Source organism: Rhincodon typus, chromosome 7 (assembly GCF_021869965.1).
Source record: "Rhincodon typus isolate 14 chromosome 7, sRhiTyp1.1, whole genome shotgun sequence".
NCBI classification, from domain to species: Eukaryota; Metazoa; Chordata; class Chondrichthyes; order Orectolobiformes; family Rhincodontidae; genus Rhincodon; species Rhincodon typus.
This window is the reverse complement of record NC_063338.1, coordinates 38,377,015-38,402,153: the sequence shown is the minus strand read 5'-3', so window position 1 is coordinate 38,402,153 and position 25,139 is coordinate 38,377,015. Positions and strand designations below refer to the sequence as shown.

Sequence of the window (25,139 nt, the reverse complement as noted above, 5' to 3'; positions counted from 1 at the left end):
GGTTATGTGGAACAATCCCTCTTCTGTACCTACACTGGCCCTAAACCTCACCTCTTCCTCCGTTACATTGATGACTGTATCGGCGCCGCCTCGTGCTCCCACGAGGAGTTCGAACAGTTCATCCACTTCACCAACACCTTCCAGCCCAACCTTAAGTTCACCTGGACCATCTCTAACACCTCTCTCTCCTTCCTGGACCTCTCTGTCTCCATCTCCGGCAACCACCTAGAAACCGATATCCATTTCAAGCCCACCGACTCCCACAGCTACCTAGAATAAACCTCCTCCTACCCACCTTCCTGCAAAAATGCCATCCCCTATTCCCAACTTCTTCGCCTCCGCTGCATCTGCTCCCAGGATGAGGCATTCCACTTCCATACATCTCAGATGTCCTCGTCTTTCAAGGACCGCAACTTCCCCGCCTCAGTGGTCGAGAACGCCCTCCACCGTGTCTCCCGCATTTCCCGCAACTCATCCCTCACACCCTCTCCCCACAATAACAAACAAAACAGAATCCCCCTCATCCTCACGTACCACCTCACCAACCTCCAGATCCAACTCATCATCCTCCGACACTTCCACCATCCGCAATCCGACCCCACCACCAAAGACATTTTTCCTTCCCCACCCTTATCTGCTTTCCGGAGGGACCACTCTCTCCGTGACTCCCTCGTCCACTCCACACTCCCCTCCAGCCCCACCTCACCCAGCACTTTTCCCTGCAACCACAGGAAGTGCTACACCTGCCCCCACACCTCCCCCCTCACCCCCATCCCAGGCCCCAAGAAGACCTTCCACATCAAGCAGATGTTCACCTGCACATCTGCTAATGTGGTATACTGCATCCACTGTTCCCGTTGTGGCCTCCTCTACATCGGGGAAACCAAGCGGAGGCTTGGGGACCGCTTTGCAGAACACCTACACTCCGTTCGCACTAAACAACTGCACCTTCCAGTCGCGAACCATTTCAACTCCCCTTCCCATTCCGCAGACGACATGTCCATCCTGGGCCTCCTGCAGTGCCACAACAATGCTACCTGAAGGTTGCAGGAACAGCAACTCATATTCTGCTTGGGAACCCTGCAGCCCAATGGTTTCAATGTGGACTTCACAAGCTTCAAAATCTCCCCTCCCCCTACCGCATCGCAAGACCAGCGCAGCTTGTCCCACCTCCCTAACCTGTCCTTCCTCCCACCGATCCCATCCTCCCACCTCAAGCCCCACTCCCATCTCCTACCTACTAACGTCATCCCACCCCCTTGACCTGTCCGTCCTCCCTGGACTGACCTACCTCCTCCCTACCTCCCCACCTGCACTCGCCTTTACTGGCTCCATCCCCGCCTCTTTGGCCGGTGTGTCTCCTCTCCACCTATCTTCTCCTCAGTTCATCTTCTATCTGCCTCCCCCTCTCTCCCTATTTATTTCAGAACCCCCTTCCCCTCCCCCATTTCTGAAGAAGGGTCTAGGCCCGAAACGTCAGCCTTCCTGCTCCTCTGATGCTGCTTGGCCTGCTGTGTTCATCCAGCTCTACACCTTTGTTATCTAAGGCCACTGGAATCCACTTTCTCTTCGCAGAAGCACCAATCGACCATTACCCTTTGTTGCCAGATAAACCAAGGATAAATGTTAAATATAGTGAAATGTTATAAGATCAATAAAATAACTAGCTAATCTGGAAGCAACAAAGTGAATCCATTTCAGGTCAACAGGTCGCAAAGTGCAATTCTGTGCCCTACATCCCTTTATTACTTGTTGTGTCAGATTAACATTGAAAATGGTAAAAGAATCATAAAATGGTACTACATGGATGAGCAGTAGAGGATTAGTTACAACAGCTTCATATGAAAAGAAAGATTTCCTACCTTGCTGATTTAATTTGTTAATTTATATGAATAAATATCAAGATGCAAGAGACAATAGCACCAACACAATGCATTATCAAATGGAAGCACAAAATACTTCCAAAAAAAAAAGCAGGAATTTGCCACTAACTTGAGAAAGAAAATGGTTAACATCTCGGAGGATTTTTTTTTTGCTAGGGAGAAGTTAGAAGAGAAGACTTCTCCTTAAAATGTTTTCATTAGCATTACACCTGTGTAACTCCTCCTACTCCTGTGCAAAGGGATCTATACCATAAGATGTCATTTACTAAATTATTTTTGTGAAATCAGAGACTGCAAAACATTTGCAATACAATTAGTATTATTACTGTTACAGCATTCTTCAAATTCCTATGTAATGCCAATCCATTCATTCCTATGCCATCACTCTTTTGCCAAACCGATTCAATTTCTTTTATCCCTCTCATATCCTCCCCATTCCATCCTCAGCCCTATTCCTTTTTCAATTTCACATTCAATCCCTCCCATGTGGTTCCAATTTCCCAATCTGTACTTCCATGCACTATATCTTCTCATTACCTTTTGCTCATTTTACTTCAGATTAGGGATGCAAAATAGTAAACAGTTAATTGATAATTGTTAGTCTTGCCATTAATATATAAATTAGAAATTCTTCCTTTTCACTGCTCGTTAAAGTTAAGGGCATTAGAATAAATAATGTTATTTTATTGTTACTGAAGTCAGTCAGACAAATAGGTCATTTGGGCAATCTCATTGGGATTTTAAACATTTATGCACTTTGTGACAGTTTATAGAATAATAGGACTTCCCAGTTAAGTCGTGACAGAGCTACATAAAATTCAAGTTACCTATGATTATTATGGTGCTTTTCTCACATACCTCATTTATATTTTCCTGTATACTCTGTCTTACAGTGTAACTACTGTTAGGGGGCCTATAAATTACTCCCACAACTGACCTCTTTGCTTTTTCTTTCTTACCCAAACTGACTCGACTTTGCTCTTCTGAACTAGGGTCCTCACTCACTAGTATAATAATGATATCCCGACTTTACAAAGTCATCCAACCATAGTTGTATCACCTGTTGCATGTCTAACGCAGTCCACCTACCACTGAAAACTTCAGCTATGCTTTTGTCAGACTCAATTACTCCAAAGTGCTCCTGGTCGTTCTCCAGTTCTCTACCTTCTATAATCGCATACTCTATACCACACCAAGTGTTAGGTGTTCTGGTTCACATAGTTTAGAGATATAATCTTAAAAATCTTGGAACTTGATCAAATGTATTTCTTTCAACTTTCTACGTGACTGGTGGACTAATAATATTATTCGACACATGGCTGCGGTACAGAAGCAATGCGTGGCAGTCAGGAGGCATGCTCTCATAATAATTAGTTCCTATCCTTTAAAAGAAAGGTAAAACACTATCCCTCTTCCTTTAAAAAATATGTCTCTACATCAATATCTCTATATCAATATCTATTCCAATCATGCTTAAGGGAAACCTGAAGTGGTGTGGCATCAAATCTAAACTGCTGAAATAATCAGCACAGGAAGCTCATTGAAGAGCTCTGATCTGAGACATGATTTTCCCACTTCTGAAAAGGATCACGTCAATGTCTCATTGCTGCCCATGAACAACATCATAAAGCAGCATCTGGGCCATACCACAACATACAAGTTCCAATCTTTTTTTGACTCTGCACATCCACACTGAATCTACATAGCCATTTCCATGTCCATCATTGCTGAGTTTGTGCATCCACCCTCTAACTTGAATGACAACTATCATCAGCATTCCAAACATGAACGTTTTTTTTTTAATTATGGTATAAGGAATAACTCCTAACTTGATTTCATACTCCATCATGGGATTTTTACATCCACCCAAGCAGGCAGATGAGAGATAGCAAGAACTGCAGATGCCAGAATCAGAGATAAAACAGTGTGGAGCTGGAGGAACACAGCAGGCCAGGCATCATCAGAGGAGCAGGAAAGTTGACGCTTCAGGTCGGGACCCTTCTTCAGAACCTCTGTTTTAACATCTCATTTAAAAGACAGCACCTCCAAAGCAGAATTCTATTTCAACACTGTACTGAAATGTCAGCCTTGATTTTTGAGCTCAAGCCTTGGAATTGGATTTGAATACAGAACCTGGTGACTCAGTGGCAGGATTACTATAATCTGAGCCATAACTAACTCAGTACATCCTCCTGTTCACCACTGCAATGATTTTACTCAATTTCAAAGCATATTTCCTTGGATAACCATTTATTCATTATTTTTCAAGAAACGATCATCTGGTATTTATTGAGTGGGATGATGTTACTCTGCACTCTAGTATTAAGCTTCAATTTTGGATTTATATCTGTTTCTCACTCTCTTGATAATTTGAATGGCTGTGTGAATTTTTCTCTCTTGGAAATGTAGCATTTCATGGTTTTTCACGGTTCCTGTGCCTATGATGACTCAACTTCAGCTTCCAGAATAAAATTTTTTTTTACAACTTCTTATTCATCCTTCTGTTCTGTCTCTTATATTACATTTATTACCTTCTTTTTAGTCTGTGTATCTTTTATCCCCAAGGAATTGGGCATTCCACAAGTTTTTAAGTCTGACCCACATGCAGAGCATTTGCTGACTGTGGTCAGCCATAGCTCTAGAACACGCTTCCTTCGGTCTGGTATGTATGCTTTTGTTGCTGCTAAATTGCACTAGCCCTGATACCTTTCTCTTGACTTAATTGAAAGCTAGCTGTCTGGTTAGTCAGCATCTTCACCTGCATATTCATAACTTCATGTGCTCTGGCAGCATCTACAGCCTAAAAAATTGTGAGCTTGCCCTTTCCAATTAAATACTTTTGAACATCAGGATGTGAAGAATCCCAAATGAGTTACCCTGGCAGCCTTTCATTTATATTCTTAAAATTTATATTTATGGCTGCATTTCTCAATGTTGCATAAAAAGAATTGCCAGGAGACTCACCCAATTTCTACTTCAGGCCTTGAAATTCATGTCAGCAAGACATGTGGGCTGAATTTAAAAGAAAATTATAACATGGTATCTGCTGCTATTTTCACTCAGCTATCAAAAATTTGACCCTTTCTCTCCTGCCCATAAAAGATAATGTAACCAATCTGTTAGTCTTTGCTGGTGCCTTTTGAAAAATTTTGTTTAAACTTCTTGAAAGCCTTTACATCATCAGGTCCCCAATCCACTTTGGGCTCATGCTGTGTGTTTATTGCTGGGCAGCAGTCATTTTGTGTATCAGTTGACTGATAGACTGATACTCGCATTCACGGATTCCTTTTCGCCGATATCATGGCAAAGTGCATCATGAGCCCAGGGTTTAAAGCACTAGCTATTTAGAACTGACTCACACGCCACGAGGCTATTCTCCAAAAACAAAAAGCCTTGAAATTCTGGAAGATAGAAAACAGGCACAAATCAGCCGAGAGGAAAATGTTTAGGTAGAACATAACTCCAACTGTGATTTCATACCATGCAGGAACTCTATGATTTCCAATATGAGAGAAGGGAGGGGCAGCAGTCATATGAAAGTGTTCTATTTGCCTCAAGCTAACCAGGATTTCCTCTACTTTAGTCCACATTTGGCTCAGCAGTATTTGGTCAATCAAGAATTCCATGCAGGGTCTAGTGAAGTGTATGAGGCATATACCATAAGTTAAAGATAATAACAGATCTTGGATTATCAATTCAGAACTGAGAAACCAGTGAAGCTAATACACATCTACATTAATACATTTATCAATGGGAATTTGATAAAGCCAAACAGTTCATCTCAGCACAATATGGCATTTGCGAGCACTGTGTTGGCACTAGAAACGCAGATGCTGAGACAGCTACAATCACATGGGGGATACCGTTTGGAATATTTTGATAATTACAAAAGTGACAGCTGAGTTTTTACTTCCTGATAATGAAAATGAATCTTAAGCATCTCAAGAGACAATAATTAGAATTTCTTGACTGTATTCATGGAAGGTAGGATACAGATACTGCTGTTTCACCTACAGAAAGACCATTTTTAAGAAGTCATTAGAGACACCAGAGTTTGATTTTTATTCAACCCACTTCCTAATGTCTCACTCTTCCAATAGCCTTGGCACATTAGCTGAAGTTCCGACCTACTGTTGAAGCTGATGTCCGAAACATTATCAACTTGTGTTGCCAAACATGCATATACAGCTCTAAGAATGTAAGCACGTCAAGGCCATAGCTCTGAAAATGAAATGTCTCCTGACATGTAGAGAACATCCTTAAGAAGTTATTCGTGTAATGCTCTTCATTGACTTTCCATGATCATTTGCTTAATCGCCTTAGGTAACATGTTCCACCAAATTTCTCCGCTTAATCATAATTACTAGATTTTGCCCTTGTGGACTCCTCAACACAATAAACCTGTCTAGATCAAATTTGTCAATTCTCTTTATAATCTTCAAAATTTCATCGTTTCTGAAGTAACATCCAATTTATCCTCTTAATCATCATTTAAATCCCTGATCAAAGATACCTGTGGCAGAACATCATTAGGAGACTTTAAATATACAGAGTTCGGTCTGGTATGCTGGAATTTTTATCAGACAAATGACACTAAATACCTGCCATTAGCTCTGAATTCAATTACAAAGGCAACAGTTGGATTGGTTATTGGTGGCAAAGAAATAATGTTTGACGTCCATCTTACTGAAAGTTTACCAGAGCTTTCGTAGACTTCTAAGGAAAGATTACCAATAATTCAGTGTGTTTATCATCACCATGATGACAATCACAGAATCATAGATTACTTACTGCGCAGGAGGTCATTAGACCCATTATGACTGCTCCGGTTCTCTGAATATTCATTGTGACTCAGTGTAATTCTCCTGCCTTTTCACCATGGCCTTGAATGTTATTCCTATTTATATCATCGTCTAAAGCCCTTTGAATGCTTCAATTGAATGCGTCTCCATTACACATCCAGGTAATGGATTCCAGACCCCAACTACTTCTGCGAAAAAGTGTTCTCCTACATCACATTTGCTTATTTTGCGAACTACCTTATTTCAGTGCCCTCTCATTCTTGATCCTTTTGACAGGGACCAGTTTCTCACCACCTGTTCTGTCCAGCCCACTCATGATTTTAAAACTTCTACCAAATCTGCTTTTAGATTGGACGGGAGGAAGCTATCTTCATAAATGAAGTTCCTCATCCTGGAACCACGTGTGTCGATCTCTTCTGCACTCTATCCGTTCACATCCTTGCTAACGTGTAGCGCCCAGAACTTTACAGAATATTTCAGCTGTGATCTGACATGTGTCTTAGTAGGGATAAAGATTGTCAGAAGCTTGGACAAAGTTCAGACAATGCAATTCCTTGGAGCAGGAAACAGGAGTGGAACCTACAGTGATATGTATAGGGGATTCAATAATCAGTGGCTCAGAGACTACCCTTTGCAGGCAGGTTCATGAATACTGCAAGGTTTTTTTTTTGACTACCTGAACCCAAAGTGAAGAACACATCAAACTGGCTTGAAAGAATTATGGAGAGGAATGGGAGGATCTCGTCATTACGTCCCTGTTGAGACCAACAGAGCAAATTTTGAGGGTTTTTTTTGAGGATGGTTTTGTTCATTGCCTGAATCGATGGTGGAAACAAATTTTTTGCCAACAATGGAAAGTGAAGTGGATAAATATTTTAAGGAATGTATCATTCTGGCATTCTATGTGCAGTAAATCCGGTTCTGCAGATGAAGCAAATGTTTCAGGTAGAAACCAGAATACTAAGCAAGGAATACATAAGGAAACACCTCCTGCTTGGTGAAGCTCAAACCAAAGAATACGGAGAGTGTTTTTTAAATATAGTACAGACAGCTATTATGCTTTTTGATTATAAATTCATTTACTATCATTACCTGTAGGATTTTTTGGGCATTTAAATCGGATAGAATTCAGGAGATGTTTTTGGTTTGGTTATTAATTTTCTTGAAATTATACTTTAAGAAAAGACAGGAAAAAACATGTTTAGATAACCATTACAGTTCTCCTCCGCTTCAATTATGAGTGAATAAAACATGCAACAGCTATGATATTTCGTTTTCTAAAACCAGACAACTTACTATGTAATTTGGTATTGAAAAAAATCAAGTCACAGTTTAAACTGACAAACATTTTTATTACAATAAGTACTGTACTCACCATTCAGAATATCTTTCAGATATTTAAACCAAACATTGCAGTAATCTTCACTTAAATTGCTTAGGTGAATCGCACGACTTTTGAGCTTATTTTGTCCTTTTTTAATACACTCAAAGATGGCGATTCCTAACAAGGTTCCTCCCGTTTGTTGCCTTGCAGATCGTCGACGTTTCATCTTTACACCAAATACTTCTTTCAGCTCCACAAATTCCGTCTTATTTCGGGAAACCACCTTATCGTCATCTGTATCAAAAGTACAGCATCTCTTTTAGGAGCACAATTTGCTATTTATGGATTAATAAGTCATTATTTATATTATTTCATTTGAAATAGCTTCAGTCATGAAGATAATAGTCTTCCTGCTGATTTCTCAATTTTGTTTTTCTTGTGTCTCTTTGTCTTCGACCCTTTGGATTTCACTTTCTCATTGCTTCTCCCACTTTCACATATTATCAGAGTCCTTTTACTTTTGCTAACCATCTTTTAGGAAATTATTATTCTCTTTGATATGTTTACTAAAGTTCATATTCTCTGTATGCATCTCACCCAGGTTGTTTCACTGATATTTCAACTAATAACTTTTGATTATAACATTTACAGTGATCACCAAGGTTTGGAAAAGGCTGAAACAATATCCACACATGAAGACAGATGGAAGAGAAGAAGCAGGGGATTCAGATTGGGATAGACTAGGAGGAGACTGGATACATAACAGAAACAGAGTCATACAGCACGGAAACAGACCTTTTGGTCCAACCAGTCCATACCGACCATCATCCCAAACTAAACTAGTCCCACCTGCCCACACTATAAGGTCACCCCTCAACCTCCCACCCTCCAGCGAAAGAAATCCCAGCCTATCCAGCCTCTTCTTATAACTTATACAACATCCTGGTAAATCTTTTCTGAATCTTCTCAAGCTTATTAATATCCTTCCTATAACAGGGTGGCCAGAACAAGACACAATATTCTAGAAGAGGCCTCCCCAACCTCCTGTACAACTTCAACATGGCATCCCAACTCCCACACTCAAAAGTCTGAGCAATGAAGGCAAGCATGCTAAACACCTTCTTAACCACCCTGTCTACATGTGACGCAAACTTCAAAAAATTATTTACATGAACCCCTAGGTGTCTCTGTTCTATAACATTACCCCAGGTCCTACATTTAATTGAATAAGTCCTGTCCTTATTTTGTTTTACTAAAATGCAATATCTCACATTTATATAAATTATACTCCATCTGCCACTCTTTAGCCCACTGAACCAACGGATTAAGATCTCTTGACATCTCTCCAAGAGAACGTTCTTCACTATCCAGCATACCACCAATTTTGGTGTCATCTGCAAACTTACTAAACATGCCTTCTGTATTCTCATCCAAATCATTTATGTAAATGACAAACAAAAGTGGACCCAGCACCAATCCCTGTGGAACACTGCTGATAACAGGCCTCCAGTCTGAAAATCAACCCTCCACCACAACACCTAGACATTTTAATATTATTTGTATGAAAACTGTATATTCATTTTATATAAGCATGTTTAATTTTTAAACTTCATTGCATACAGGTATCATAAATAGTATGGAGTTAGTACACCAACTGCATATCATGACAGCATGTCAATTAAAATAAATCAAAAATATATCAGTGCAAAAAGTAGCTGTCCAACCCGCTGTTCTTGTCAATGGTAGCTCCACAATGGAACTAACCAATCGTATTTGCTGCTCTTTTCGTCATATTATGCTAAATATAGCACAGAATGTTATAAATTTGTATGTTAATGGTTTCACAAGTGTATTAAAAACCATACAGTGAAATTTCATTGATTTTGCTTTAATTTCATTATTAATGCCTCCCAGGAGAAAAGGATTTCATTAAAAACCAATTCTTGATCTCAGGATATCCCAAAGCACTTACTTGTCAGATAAAGGCAAAAAAGACATCTGGTTACAAATATTTAAATTCATATCATAAACAGGACATTATTTAGTAGAGAGAAGTGAATCTCATCTGCTAGCTGAAGACCTGACGAAAGTCCTGCATGACCATGTTGCTTTCATGATGGCCCATCATATCAAGTGCCACAGAGGCACCTAACTAGTCATGGTCTCTGAAATGCAAGTCCCACGGGCTGGCCATCACAGACTAGAGGCTCTTCATTACTTAGCAATGCCACGATACTGTGACTGATTCCTGTAGAGGTTGAAGATCGCAAACGGACACAAGTATAGGTGAGTAATGGTGGGAGGAGGTGTTGGAGCAAAAGGGGTTGGCAACAAGGAGAGTGGGTGGCTCTCAACAACATTCTCCTACCCTGCCATCCTGATGGTATGTCCCTCAAACAGACTCTTCCAATTTTGGTACTTGTCCCTAGATGTCACAGAGGAGACTTTGTAAGATTGACTGATCAGAATTGAGTCTTTTGATTGCCATACTAGACCAATGCCAGGTGGTTCATTTGATTTATTCAACTTTTCTGCAGTAGCTTTATACTAATGCTAATTCATTTCAATGATTAAATTGTTAAATGTAGGTCTGACCAGGCAAGAAAGATAGATTTGCTCTCCTGTAGAAAAATCATTTTTAGCAGTTAACAAACATGCAAATTTCAAAAAACATTCCATACTCAGAAAAAGTCATCTGCTCAGTTTTATTTCAGTGATATGGCAATGCATCTGCTTTGTTTCAGATTTTGTTCTTGCATGAATCAATAGAAGTTTATTACACACAGCAGTTTTTTTGGTCACTATTAATGAGGTTAGCATTTTATTCCAGATTTATTAATTAATTGCATTTAAATTTACCAGCGGTTTGCTGAGGTTTGAACCTGTATGTCCAGACCCTTCGTGCAGGCTCCTGGAATTACCAGTAGCATTGATACAATTCCATCAGTTTCTACCCACTTGCCAGAGGGGAAAAAAGCCTTAAAGAGGCAAGAGATAATATAGAATACACAACAGTGCAGAACAAGGATAGACCCTTTGGCCACCATATTTGTGCTGATTACAATGCAATTCTAAATGAATCCCATCTGGCAGCACATCATCCACATTCTTTTATTCCCTGCCTGTTCACACGTCTGTATAAATGCCTGTTAAAAGTGCTAACGTATCTACTTCTACCACTTTCCCTGACAACGCATTCCAGACACCTACCACTTTGTAAAAAACTTTCCTTGCAATCTCCTTTAAACTTTCCACTCTTAAACCTATAATAAGTGAAAAAGCAATCAAAAATGCAAAACGTAACATAGATACTAACAAATAGAGAGGGCACGAGTGGCAGCAAGAGACAACATTAGTGACAGTAAAAGTTACTACAGTGAAGTATGAAAATAAACTAGCAAGATAAATCAAATTGAATGCAGAAAATTGTTATAAATATGTTGGGAAAATGACAGTGTTCAGGAGAAATGTGAGTTCCTTGAAAACAAATAATAATCATAAAAAACATGATAATAAGGCAATGCTTGACATACTAATTCATTTTTGCAGCAGGAAAATTCATACATTTGTTATGAGCATCTCAAGGAAAGCCAGGGTGAATTAGCTTGTTGAACCACAACAGTCCTAGATCCTATGGAGTGACAATACTGAATGGAACAACAATGGAGAGAAACAGAAAGCAACTCAGGAAATTGTATGATACACCCACTCCTCATGAATCATGGATTCACTACCCGCAGATCAGCATACTCGTGAATGAGGTCACAGAGTCAATATTTCCCTCCTACTCACTAGCCTGGTCAGATCATATGGCATAAAACTGAATGCTACAAAATCACCAGTAAATATTCTTTCTTCTGACATTATGATGGAGGAAGAATACTGATGAAACACTTGAGATGGGTTGAGTTAAGGGTACTGCCCTGAGAAGCATGGGTACAATGTGGTATTCAACAACCATAACCATCTTGATATGGTAGCAAACTGTGAACAGCACACCACTTCCACTGCAGCATCTCAACCACATTCTCCCCACCCCACCCCAACCATCCCACACACCAATACCCATTGACTTCAGTTATGCTAGGCTCCTTGATGTCATACTCAGTCATTTAGTCAAAATCGGATTAATCTGCCACGCTGGACAGTTTATGCAGAAAATAACTAGCAACATCCAAAATTCATTTTAGGCACTAAAATGAAACCTTGATGTGTGACGGAACCAACAGTATTTCTGCATTCAACACACACTGAGGAAGAGTCACCTGTTTTTTCCTTCACAAGAAGGCATACGGCATGCTTTCATTCATCGGACGGGGTATTGAGTACAAGAGTTGGCAGATCATGTTACAGTTGTATAGGACTTTGGTTCAACCACATTTGGAATACTGCGTACAGTTCTAGTCGCCACATTACCAAAAGGATGTGAATGCTTTGGAGAAGGTGCAGAGGAGGTTCACCAGGATGTTGCCTGGTATGGAGGGTGCTAGCTATGAAGAGAGGTTGAGTAAATTAGGATTATTTACATCAGAAAGACGGAGGTTGAGGGGGGACCTGATTGAGGTCTACAAAATCATGACAGGTATAGACAGGGTGGATAACAAGAAGCTTTTTCCCAGAGTGGGGGACTCAATTCTAGGGATCACGATTTCAAGGTGAGAGGGGAAAAGTTTAAGGGAGATATGCATGAAAAGTTCTTTACGCAGAGGGTGGTGGGTGCCTGGAACACGTTGCCAGCGGAGGTGGTAGAGGCGGGCACGATAGCGTCCTTTAAGATGTATCTAGACAGATACATGAATGGGCAGGGAGCAGAGGGATACAGATCCTTGAAAAATAGGCAACAGGTTTCGATAGAGGATCTGGATCGGCACAGGCTTGGAGGGCCGAAGGGCCTGTTCCTGTGCTGTAATTTTCTTTGTTCTTTGTTCTTAGATACTGCCAGACCTGCTGAGCTTTTCCAGCAACTTTGTTTTTGTTCCTGATTTACAGCATTCACAGTTATTTCAGTTTTTACTTAGTATTTCTGCACTGTTTGATAAGCATTCAAGAACCTGCTCTTCAATAAGATTTGGGAACATTCTTTAAATATATTTTTCATTTAAGATTCTTCATTATCCCTCTACTTTTGATGTCTCTCTAAATTCGGCAGTTAATTACAAGAAGTAACTAGGATCCCCACTAACTGATAATTTCAAGAAATAAAGTAACTCTATCTGGAGTAAGCAGCTACTAAAATGATCAGGACTTAACAATCATAACACCGACAGTACTCAGGCATTAAGCAAAGATGCAACAGACATATAATGGGTCACTGTTGTTTCAAACATTATTTAAGCTGAGGACTTGTCTTTTCAATTTTGGCACATCTGTCTGATGTAGACCGTAAATAGGATTAAAGTTGGATTTATCTGCTTGATACTAATTGTGTTCACAGCTTCAGCACATGTCCATACATTGTTTAAAATGGCTCATAATAATGTTGTTTGATACGCAAAACTCTTTTTATGGAAGTGACAAAAGTGTACACGTTGCTTTGAGACTAGTAGATTAGAATTGACCAGGATATCAGCAAAAAGGAACTTGTTTCTCAAAATATTATGTTTTGCTGGAGGATTTCCTGTAGTATTGCTCAGTTATTAAGTAGGTCTTCAAGCAAGGGTCCAGGCAACAAATGGAATACATTTTAGACTATCAGAAAAGAATTGGCAACTATAAAGGTGTCACTTTGCTGGGCATTTCAGACACACATATTGAAGGCCTCAAACAGTAGTTCGTCACAAGGGCCAAATAAATTATCACTTACAACCACAAATCTTAGCTTTCCACAGTACTGCGCATATTATTAGGCAACTCATTTCTTCTCTTTTTCCTCAAACAAGGATTGCCCATCACCATTGTCGACAAGACCCTCAATCGTGTCCAGCTCGTTTCTGCACTTCTGTCTTCAGCCCTGAGCTTCCCTCCCATATAGATCCCCTGGTGCTCACTTTCCACCCCATCAGCCTCCATCTCCAAAGGATCATAAGTCGTCAATTCCACCACCTCCACTGGGATGCAACCATCAGACATGTATTACCCTCCCCTTCCTTATCATCACACCCCCACAGCACCTTCCCATGCAATCACAGAATGCTTGCCTATTTAGCTTCTCCCACCTCACCATCCAAGGTCTGAGACACACCTTCCAGATGATGAAGCAGCAATTTACCTGCATTTCACTCTATCTAATCTACTGTATTCACTGCTCACAATATGCTCTCCTCTGCTCTGGGGAGATGAAATGCAGACTAGGTGACCACTTTGTGGATTACTGATGTTCCATCCATAAAAATGACCAAGCTTCCAGCCTGCCACTTTAACACACCATTGTGTTCCCATGCCTGCATTTCTGTCTCAGGCCCGTTGTAATGTTCCAGCAAAGCTTAATGCAAGCAGGAAGCACAATAACTCGCCTTCCACCTAGATATATTACAATAGTCAGGGCTCATTGAATTTAACAATTTTAGACCTCAAACAGTTTCTTCCACTGAGGTGGTGGAGATGACGGCTTATGATCCTTTCAACGTGCAGGCTGATGAGGTAGAAAGTGAGGACTAGGTGGAGCCTACAGTTGTTGTGCAAGGGAAGGGCCTGGGGCAGAGGTGCAGGAAATGGGTTGGACACGGCTGAGGGCCCTATGGACCACGGTGGTGGGGATTCCTCGGTTGAAGAAAAACATGGATATTGCTCAGGCTCCCCTGCGGATGGCTGCATCATCAGAACAGATGCAATGGAGTCAGAGAAACTGGGAGTACGGAATGCAGTCCTTACAAGAGTTAACTGTGGGAATTGGTAGGTTTGTAATGAATATCAGTGGCCAGGCTATCCCCTGAAATGGAAACAGATGTCAAGAAAGGGAAGGAGGAAGTCAGAGACGGACCAGGTAAAGGTGAGAGAAGGATGGAAATTGGAAGCAAAATTGATATATTTTATAATATAATAAAACAAAGAACTGCGGCTGCTGTAGATCAGGAACTAACAAAAGCAGATATTGCAGGAAAATCTCAACAGATCTGGCAGCATCTGTGGAGAGAAAACAGAGTTAGCATTTCAATCTTGTGACTCTTCTTCAAACATTTCTGCAATCCTTCTGCTTTCTCTCCATAGAAGCTACCAGATCTGCTGAGCTTCACCAGCAATTTCTGCTTTTGTTCGTTTCAGATCTCCAGCATCTACAGTTCTTTGTTTTGCTTTAGTCCTTAATTCACTGCCACATCTCTTCTGGGTATGCACATCCTGAAGAAGTTCTGCTCCTCTCCCCAAAAGGATTTCGATTTAAATCTTTCCGGTTGTTCACCATCATTACTTTCAATTTCTCCCTTAATGTTTTACAAGGTATTTGCCAAAACTCGCTTCCACAGCCATGTCTCATTACTCACTGACTACCTCCAGCTCAGATTCACCCTATGTGGATTCCAAATGAGGTTTCATTCTTTGTGTTTTGAATCTATCCAGGATCGCAGCAATATCCATGTCATAAAAGTCACCATCGTCTTATCAGACTTTCGGACTCTCTCTCATTACAGATTTAAGCTGCGGGTCACCTTAGGTGAGGGGAGAGGATGAGAAGGAGAATTCTGTATGATAACCTCAGCCAATTTGGGAATTGAACCAATACTGTTAGCATCACCGTGCATTGCAAACCATCCACCCAGCCAACTGAGCTAAACTGCTGCAAATGCATCTGTCTATGACCATATCTGTAGGAGCAACCTCTGCACTGTCACTTTGGAGATGAATTCTTGTCATCATGCTAAATAACATACTATATTTGGAACAGATTGGGCATCCATGAGACACTGTGGGCCATCAGCAGCAGCAGAACTGTACTCCACCATAATTTGTTACCTTATGGCCTGGCATATCCCTCACTCCACCACCATAATCAAGCCAGGGGATTAACCCCGGTTCAATTAAGTGAGCAGAATGGCACGCCAGGAACAGCGACAAGCACCTAAAAATAAGGTGTCAACACACCATCTTCTTCCCAGGCCAACATCTGCCTCAGGCTTGCTGCAGTGCTCCAGCAAAGCTCAGCACAGGCTGGAGAAACAGCGCCTCATTTTCCACTTGGGAACTCTACAGCCTTCTAGACTCAATATTGAGTTCAACAATTTTAGGGTTAGAGGCATCTTCTTCAACATCCTTGCCCAAACTCCTACAAAACCAAGCCTTGTTTTCACATGGTCCGCTATTACACACAACCCATTATTAGTAACTAATAACCCCCATCAGCAGCTATTCATTCTCCTAGGCTGATCGTTATCATTCCTTTGTCTGTCCAACTGTTCTTCTCTCTCTTTGGTTTCTATCTCCACCTATCATTTACTCCTTCCCCCCTTCCCACCACCCTATCTTCTGCATAAAAGCCAGCTTTGGCTACCATTAGTTCTAAGGAAGAATCACTGGACTCGAAACTTTAACTTTAATTTCTCTCCACAGATGCTGCCAAGCCTGCTGAGTTTTTCCAGCAATTTCAGTTTTTGTTTCTGAGCTTATTACAGCCTTATTTCAAACATGGGCAAAAGAGCTGCATTCCAGAGGTGAGGTAAGAGTGACTGCCCTTGACTTCAGGGTTACATTTGATCATGTGTGGCCTGAAGGAGATTTAGCAAAATTAAGTCAATGGGAAATCTCTCTACTGATTGAAGTAATGCGGAGCACAAAGGGAACTGTTTCTGGAGGTGAGTTGTCTCAGTTCCAGGATATTGTGCACAAGTTCCTCAGGATAGTGACCTACATCAAACCATCTTCAGCTGCTTCATCAATGACCTTCTGTTGATCATAAGCTCTGAAGTGGGGACGTTCATTGATGATTGCCCAATGTTCAGTACCATTTGTGAAACTTCAGTTACTGAAGCTGTCCATATCCAAATGTAGGAAGACCTGGACAATATCTAGATTTGGGCTGACAAGGGGAAAGTAACCTTTGCGCCACGTAAGAAACAGGTAATGGCCATCAGCAACAAGAGAGAATCTAATTATCACCCGTTGATATTCAATACCATCACCATCACCGAGTCCCTACAACCAACATTTTTGGAGGTTACCACAGGCCAGAAACTGAGCTGGATTAGTTGTATAAATAGTGAGGGTATTGGTCAATAGGTCAGGTGGTAGGTCACAGGAATCTTACAGTAAGTAATTCACCTCCTAACAGTCTAAAGCCTGTCCATCATCTACACAGGACAAGTCAGGAGCATTACAGAAATTCAAGGACAAGGTGATGGGATTCTCAAGACTGGGGAACTGAAACCATAGCTGAGACAAACACCGTGTGAGATACAAAAGGGAATTCTCTTTATGGTGCTTGAGTACCGTAAAGGGAGGGCTGTTGGGATGAATGGAAATGTAGTTGACCATGTGTTCCAAAATTTTTAAATGTGTTATATATAAATCATTTAATACTATTATTTATTCTATTTTAGCTTCATTTCTTTTGCATATTAAACTTTTCACTTTATTATTAAAACCACCTAACTGAAATCTTGCTTGTAATTTTTTTCTATTTTTAATCTAGGATCCAATTTGTCCAGTAACAACAATAGCATCAGCTGGGACCATAACACAGCCCAGATTAATTTAAGGATTGGGGACAAGGAGAAGCCAAACCAGTACCCAGCTGCTCCTTGAAACAAGCCCCTGGCATAAATATTCAAGCAACTATGACCTTGATGGCCACTAGGGTAGGATTGTTACCCAGACCATTCTAAACACAGATCCTGTTCCAACAGATGACACGGCTTAGTGAAGATGTGCCAGGATATTATTAATTCATGCCAGCACTATCTTTCAAACAGTTGAAGAAAATGACAAGCCCTGTAGCAACACGGTCTCATAATTCTCCTCCCTCTCCTTGGTGAATCCTTTACCTGCTGTCTCTCCCTCTGGAGGCTGTGCAGCAAACACTGGAGACTGCTACCTTACTGACCAAGTTGCAGTTGCAGTCTGTTCTATCTAGTCTTCTGAATACACAAGGCCACAAGGAACCCAGTCACAGTAATCTCTACATCAGATGCAGCAGCAGATAATCTATGGGGAATATTAGAAAGATGACAATAACACTATCACAATAAAGCCTCTCAACAGTGTGGCATGGAGGCTTCCTGAAGAGGCTGTTCTCACGCTTTCATAAGGAGGTCTGAGATAAATGACTTTATCCAACTGTTCATTGCACAACCAAAGCTTTCATGCTACAATGAAGGAGTAGACATATTTCAGCAAGTGGCCTTGATAGTCAGACTGATAAAAAAACTCCCTTTCACATTACAGACCATGCCCTTGCACGCTTCCAGTTCAGTATGAAAATGTGGCAGCATATGAGGTGTTGCCTTTCAGTGCTAGGCACAGAATGTGTTTGTGAAATTATAATCTCAGGTGCTGCTTCTAAATGCCTTTGTCAGATTACACTTTCTTAGATTACATTACAAGGAGAGAATGTGTGCGCACTATGTAACTAGCATGACTGCCAGAAGCCGTGATTCTTAAAGTACATTCTTGGGGCAATGAATGCCCTGTCAATGAACAGCAAATTGAAGCCAGATGAGTGGCATTACTGAATCACTGGAGGAATAAATATTGTTATTGCTCTTAGCAGGGCTTCAAATTCTACAGGTTTTACTTCACTCCCAAAGAAAAAGATCTGCAATTTACACTGACCGCATTGTACATGGTGTTAGCCACCCATGTGTGTAATTATTTCACAGTTGACATTTGGTCTTTCATGGCAAGTTTGCAACTTCGTTGCAATGTGAATGACATGCAGTTTCCACATGTAGCATAAGATTTTCTCTCCATCCTCCTTCATGTTACCTTTTCCATTGTTATTTATATGCCCCATGACCTTTCAACTTCCCACCACGACCACCGACTCCTCTCTACGTCCACTGAGCCCCTTTATACAACTATTAATGTTCTCCAGGTCCATGAGTTTAGAAATTCTCATGCCATTACTGGTTCTACAGCCTCCCATGTAGATGCCAGAGTTACCATGACTTGTTTGAAAGCCCCACCACCCCCAACCCAAACCAACCGTTTTCTGGAGCTTCCAATCCAGTCCTAATCATTACGATGTTCCATTTCACTATTTCCAATGGTCCCTAATCACAATTATCACTTCCTCAGTGTACCCAGGACAATGAAGCCCATCCAGAGACTTGAGCTGCCTAACTTCCTAGGTCTCCATGGACTGTTCCTAATAAGCAGCCTCAAAATCCCTATCCGAACCACAAGGACTGGCTGTGGCCCACCCCTCATACTGACATGGCAGGATACCCCCAACTGACCATGCCCTAGCCACCAGACTGATGTCACCAAAGCACGTTCACTGAACAACCTGTAATCTTCCAAACTGGGATTATACTTGACCTGCAGAAGCCCAATCCCCAGATTGGAAGCAAAGGGCCCTCTGAAGTCTGGTAGGACTAAAACCTTGACAGACTGTGACCAATTCCCTGCATTAAATTGAGAAAACCATTTCACTTACTGGTGCCATACATCCGATTGAGTGCAATCCCCTTAACTTCGATAAAGACTGCTCCTGTTTCACTTTCACATATCAAATTGGTTTGAAGCACATGCAGCATGTTTGCCATATAAACTGCAAGAAGACGCTGCAAGTGTGACACTGACATCACACACCATTGCACAGCAACATGCCCACCCCCTTGACTGTTCAGTCTTCCCCATCATCACAAGCTGCCCAGCATTCCCTCTGAAAAGCAATGCAAGCCACAGAAACTGGCAGCCAGAAGTCAAGCACTACAGATTCTATGCACTAAGCAATGCAACCCACACAGAGACTGGCTGCCTGCAAGTCAGTTCCGAAGCCACTGAGTGTGCACTAAGAAAGCAATACATGGCGGAAAAAGGCTGGCAACTTCCGAGGAAGCTCTGAATGAGTGAGTACATAGAAAGCAAACTAAATGTAGTAAGATGCATATTGTAAAGAATCATAAGATGCCAGGCAACCTGGCAAAAACATGCAAGATGCAGGTGTACCTAAGCCCAAGCAACATGTTGAAGGGCTGATGTAGTGTGAGAGTTGCTCTGAGAACAGGTATGGCAATGTGAGTCTGACGGTTTGCCAATGTTTATTTGTGTGAACAAAGTTCAAGGAGGATCGTGACCATAAAATATGCAGTGGTATTGTTGTGAAGAAGCAGTTAGATAATGGCCGATACATGTATTCAGCAAGCTGCAGCTGCAAGTTTCTGCTCTGACTTAAACATTGAGAATTTATGGCAACCAGTTATTCCAGGAAGGAGAGGTGAAATGGAAGTGGCATGTAAATAAGGCGAGTGAGGGCTCTAATGAGATGTAAGTGCATGGAAATAAGGTAGGCCCTGCTCACCAGCAAGATTCTGAAATCACAAATTGAGGTTTAAAGGAGAAAAAAGTCACAAAAAATTCTTCGACATTGAGATTCTGTTTACTTTCATTCTCATTGTATTTTCCCAACTTTCTCACCATTGCCTACACACTCGAGGGGAGGATCCACCACAAGTGTTTAAAAATGTTACCAATCTTAATAATGATACTGACTAAATGAAATGTCGTCAAAATGATTTTCCAAAATGAGTCATTTCATTTAGTTTCCTTCTGCTCTGTGCTTGCTGTATTGGTAATCGTTTCCATCACCAATGCTCACTGAACTACGTTGGCTTCCAGTCCAGCACGGTCTCCATCTTAATATTCTATTGTGTTTGCAAATTCCTTCATGGGCTGAATACCTTCTATAAACACTGTTACAATTCCCATAGAAGACAATAACATTTAAAACAATATGAATTTTCCATTGACCAATGGAAAGAATCACACAACAAAATTGCACATCAACTTTTTGAAAATTATCAGCCATAAACAGATAAAAATCATGTTAACTAAATATTACATACTATCCAACTAACACATTAAACTACAGAAAAGACAATTTCCACAATAACTAATTGACACAGCTGAAAGCCCAATGCCAGAATACATTATGCTATACTGTCAGCAAATGTATAACCTTGGAACATAAAGTCCCAAACTCCTCTCACCTATTCAACAGACTCTCTTCCCCCATCACAACCAGTTCAAGTTTTGCAATTCCCTTTGAAAGTCCCTTCACTCCATCTCCGAAGAATCACTGAACAGACTGCCTACAGCAAGGCACCCACTGTTTACTCTTTGGTCTTTATATCTCTTAAGTTCCATCTTTTCAAATAGCAAATTTGTTCTCAACATATTCTGCTTGATTGAAACTCATTAACAGTGTTCCCCTTTGCTTGGCGCTTCAGCAGCTACTTTCAATATTCCTCTCGAGGTCTGTCTGCTCCCCCACCCCCGCCAGTCCCCTCCACCTCACTCCCCAAGTCAGAGTGTTTATGTCCAAATAGACAACCTACCCCTCTTTTGTTCTGAGGTATAGAAACTGGCACTTGAGTTTCTATGGCTTTTCACCTAGGTCTCTGTCTCCATATCAACCAAATCACATTGGTCTAACTCCATGTTAAGTTCTGCAAACAATCTTCATTCCAAGAATTCTTTAAACCTTCAACTGAAGGTGATAGTGTAAAACATAATCATCTTATAATGTATTACATTTGGATCGCCTCCCCCACTTAAGCAATCTTCCAAGATCATTCTGTTCTTCAAATTCTGGACTCTTAAACATCCACAGTTTTTAATGTTCTTTTGAGGTAGTAAGAACTGCTGATGCTGGAGTCAGAGATAACACAGTGTGGAGCTGGAGGAGCACAGCAGGCCAGGCAGCATCAGAGGTGCAGGAAAGTTGACGTTTTGGGTCGTGACCCTTCTTCAGAAATGGAGAAACCCTTTCTAAAGAAGGGCCCCGACCCGAAACGTCAACTTTCCTGCTCCTCTGATGCTGCCTGGCCCACTGTGCTCCTCCAGCTCCACCCTATGTTATCTTTGATGTTCCTTTTTTGGCAGCTGTGCTGCTTCCATCTAGACCCTGAGTAATGGAATTTCCTCCCTAAGCCCTGTTATCTACATCTCTCTATTCCATTAAGGCACTTATTAAAATCTACCAATTTGGCCAAAGTTCTAGCAGCTGTCTTTTTATCACGTGCTATGGTGTCATATTTTATTTCATGAAATATCTTTGGGGTATCTTACTACAATAAAGGCATGATAGGGATGCAAATTGTTCTTGTTACTGACTACTCATTTTCAACTGCCATAGTTTTTTTTGTTTTAATTACTATTCAGTTGCACGTACATATTTTCCATAATAACTGGTTCAGAGATGTTACTATACACCTCTAGAGCAAGTGGAACTTGAATGCAGGCCTCCAGACCCAGACGTATGAACACTACCACTATGCCACAAGAGCCCTTTTTATTTTTTGTTTAAATAACACGTTATGACACATCTCTGGAGCAGGTGGGAATTGAACTGTGGGTCTTCTGGCCCACAGGAAGGGATCCTACCAAATTTTTAAACTAACTTGTTTGGACATGTTATGACACGCCTCTTTGGCCATCACATCTTGAGGTGAGACTTGATCCTGGACTTTTCCAGCTCAGGGGTAGGGAAACTAACACTGGACCACAACAGCCCTATACTATTCAGTTGTAACTGTTGGCTTTAGTATAATTGTCATATCTGCATTAAGTGGTTTCCTATTTTGCCAACATTAATTGCACTCGACTAATGTCTGCTCTCAAAAGTCCGTGATTATTTTTGTCAGTGGAAGGAAAATTCACAGCTGACTCTGCAGAAACGCAGAACTGGATGCACTGGTGGATGCTCATGGTATTGTTCATGTTATGTCAGAGAACTGGTTTGATGATAGCAAGAAAACAATGAAAAGCAATAAAATACCAACCTAATAGCAGTTAGGATTTTTTTTTGGAGCACGAATCTATAAGTTTCATTCTGGAGAGTAACTGTCCCAGTCAGCTTCTGTACTTACTAATACTTCAGTATTAATTCACAGTAAGTTTTCATGTGTCAGTGTTTTAATTCTCTCAACTATGAGGGAAAGAAGCTCTAACCTAGTGCAGTTTTATTAATGCAGCTGAAAATTGAGTTGTCACAAATAAATATTTTTAATCAGCTGTTCTAGAAACACTTGAGTAAAATAATTTTAGATAACTCCAAAAAGTACATTTCAAAAACTGCTGAACTGTTTACTAGTTTTATTAGTGCACAATAGTAGTTGTAGTAAACTCGAAATGTGTTCAAAAGCTCTTAAAAACTGCATATTGCTGCACTCAGAAAAACTCTAAATTGTAAGAGCCTTCTCAAACTTTCAAAAAATGATGGCAATTAACAGAAACTCTCAATGTAACTAATTCAGTAGGGGGGCATGACCATTTCTATCAGCAGAGTTGGCTTCAAATACAAATGCTATTTCAAAACTAACACATTGAGACATGGCCTTGAAATTTCTCAATTTTACCACTGTTTTGGTGAATTTTGGGCAAGTTGTAAAAAGAAAACAAAAACAGAAATTCCAAACCATTTGTTAAAAGTCTACTGGCACAACTTCTGAGTTGTTGCTCACACTAAAGTTGGAGGATATTCAAAGTTTGAACAACCAGAATCTTACCTGTTATAATATGATATTGTGTTCTAGCAATTTACCTCTGTAAATTTATACATTTTTCTGTGGAAGCTGTGAATGTGCATACTATTTATACTCAAATGCTCTATTCTTAGCACTTGTAAAGTCTAGAATACGCAAGATGTTAAAAACAGCAGGAACGTCGCCATTAGCACTACTGAACACGAGGAAGGATCATTCAGCACAATCAAGGTAGTAGCACTTTGAAAGCACTTGGTGTTTGATCCTGGAATACAGCACAACTGGGAAAAGACCATCACTTATCTATACTGAGGATAGGGAAACTGAGACATTCTAGCAAGGAGAAAGGATCCAATGGTTTTACAGTATCTGTTTGGGGAATTTCAGGATTTAGCAGCACACTGAAGATTCCTTCTTCAGAGGACCAATATTTGGGTCATTTTGAAATATAGTATAACCGAAAGGCATTTCACATTGGCAAACTTTTTGCAGGCAGCATTGAGCAAATGGCACTCATTATTCAGACTGTTGCCCATAAACCTTTAATATAGCTTCTGAGAGGCAATGCACAGTCTTCGTTAGTCAGATATAGCACAACACTCTCAACAGGGGATCTCTGGCATGTGCAAGTAAAATCCTGTTTCTCTAACCAACTAATTAGATTTAGAATTATTTTTAAGACACACAGAACCTAATCTTACTTCAAAAACAGAGGAAAATGTTAAGGTCAGAAAGTATTGTTTTACTTCAGGTTCTGTCAAATTTAACACAATGTCCAAATGCCAGTTTTTGCTTCCATTTTCCAGCTACAATTAATTATCTGACTATTAGATGGATAGACCACTGGCACCAGGCCACAGCCCAAGAGCACCTGGTGACAGAGGGAAAGTTCAGAAAGACCACTGAGGAGATAAAAAGGAAGGGAAGGGAAGATTGGAGGCCAAAAGGGAGATCAGAGATGAGGGTGACAGGAACATCTCAGAACGGAGTAAAAGAAATTTGGAGTTCAGAATCAAAAAAGATGGAAATGAGGATCCTTTCATAAAGAGTAAATGAAGAAGTTCAACCAGATGTAACAAGTCAGTGTAAGGGTACTTCACTGTTGGATCAGCAGTTGTCACATACTCTTACCTGCCAGGTCTATAAAGTTTGGTAAACCTGGCTAGCCACCACAAATTTAAAATTTGCATGTCCACATCAAGATTAGCTGCCCCATTTCCATCATACCTCCATGAAAGGAAAAAGTGATTAGGATTAGGCTTTGCATTTATATATCCCACCTGTCCCAAATCCATCAGCTTTTGAGGACTGAAATTTCACCCTTCCCCCATCCCCAAGCTTGTACCAGGAAATATAAGCTAGAGTACTTAATTCAAATTAAAATCACATATGAAAAAAAAGGTGAAAGAAAAATGGAATTGGGAGAGATAAAGAGGAGAAATAAAGCAAAAAAAAAAGCTTTATTTTCTAAAATCTACACCATTTGGAATCTGCAAAAATGAGACAATAGGTTTGTAAAAGTGAATTTCCAATGATTTCAGAGGTTGCTTGGCCT

At 40.6% G+C, this 25,139-nt stretch overlaps 1 protein-coding gene across 1 annotated transcript in view; it reads right to left on the bottom strand.

Moving 5' to 3' along the window:
* Positions 1–25,139, bottom strand: part of cerkl (ceramide kinase-like) — a 149,374-nt gene that overhangs the window by 79,858 nt on the left and 44,377 nt on the right. The window contains exon 2 of the mRNA XM_048598560.1: positions 8,061–8,303. Within this exon, the coding sequence (XP_048454517.1) occupies positions 8,061–8,303 (243 nt within the window). The remainder of the gene's footprint in view (positions 1–8,060; positions 8,304–25,139) is intronic.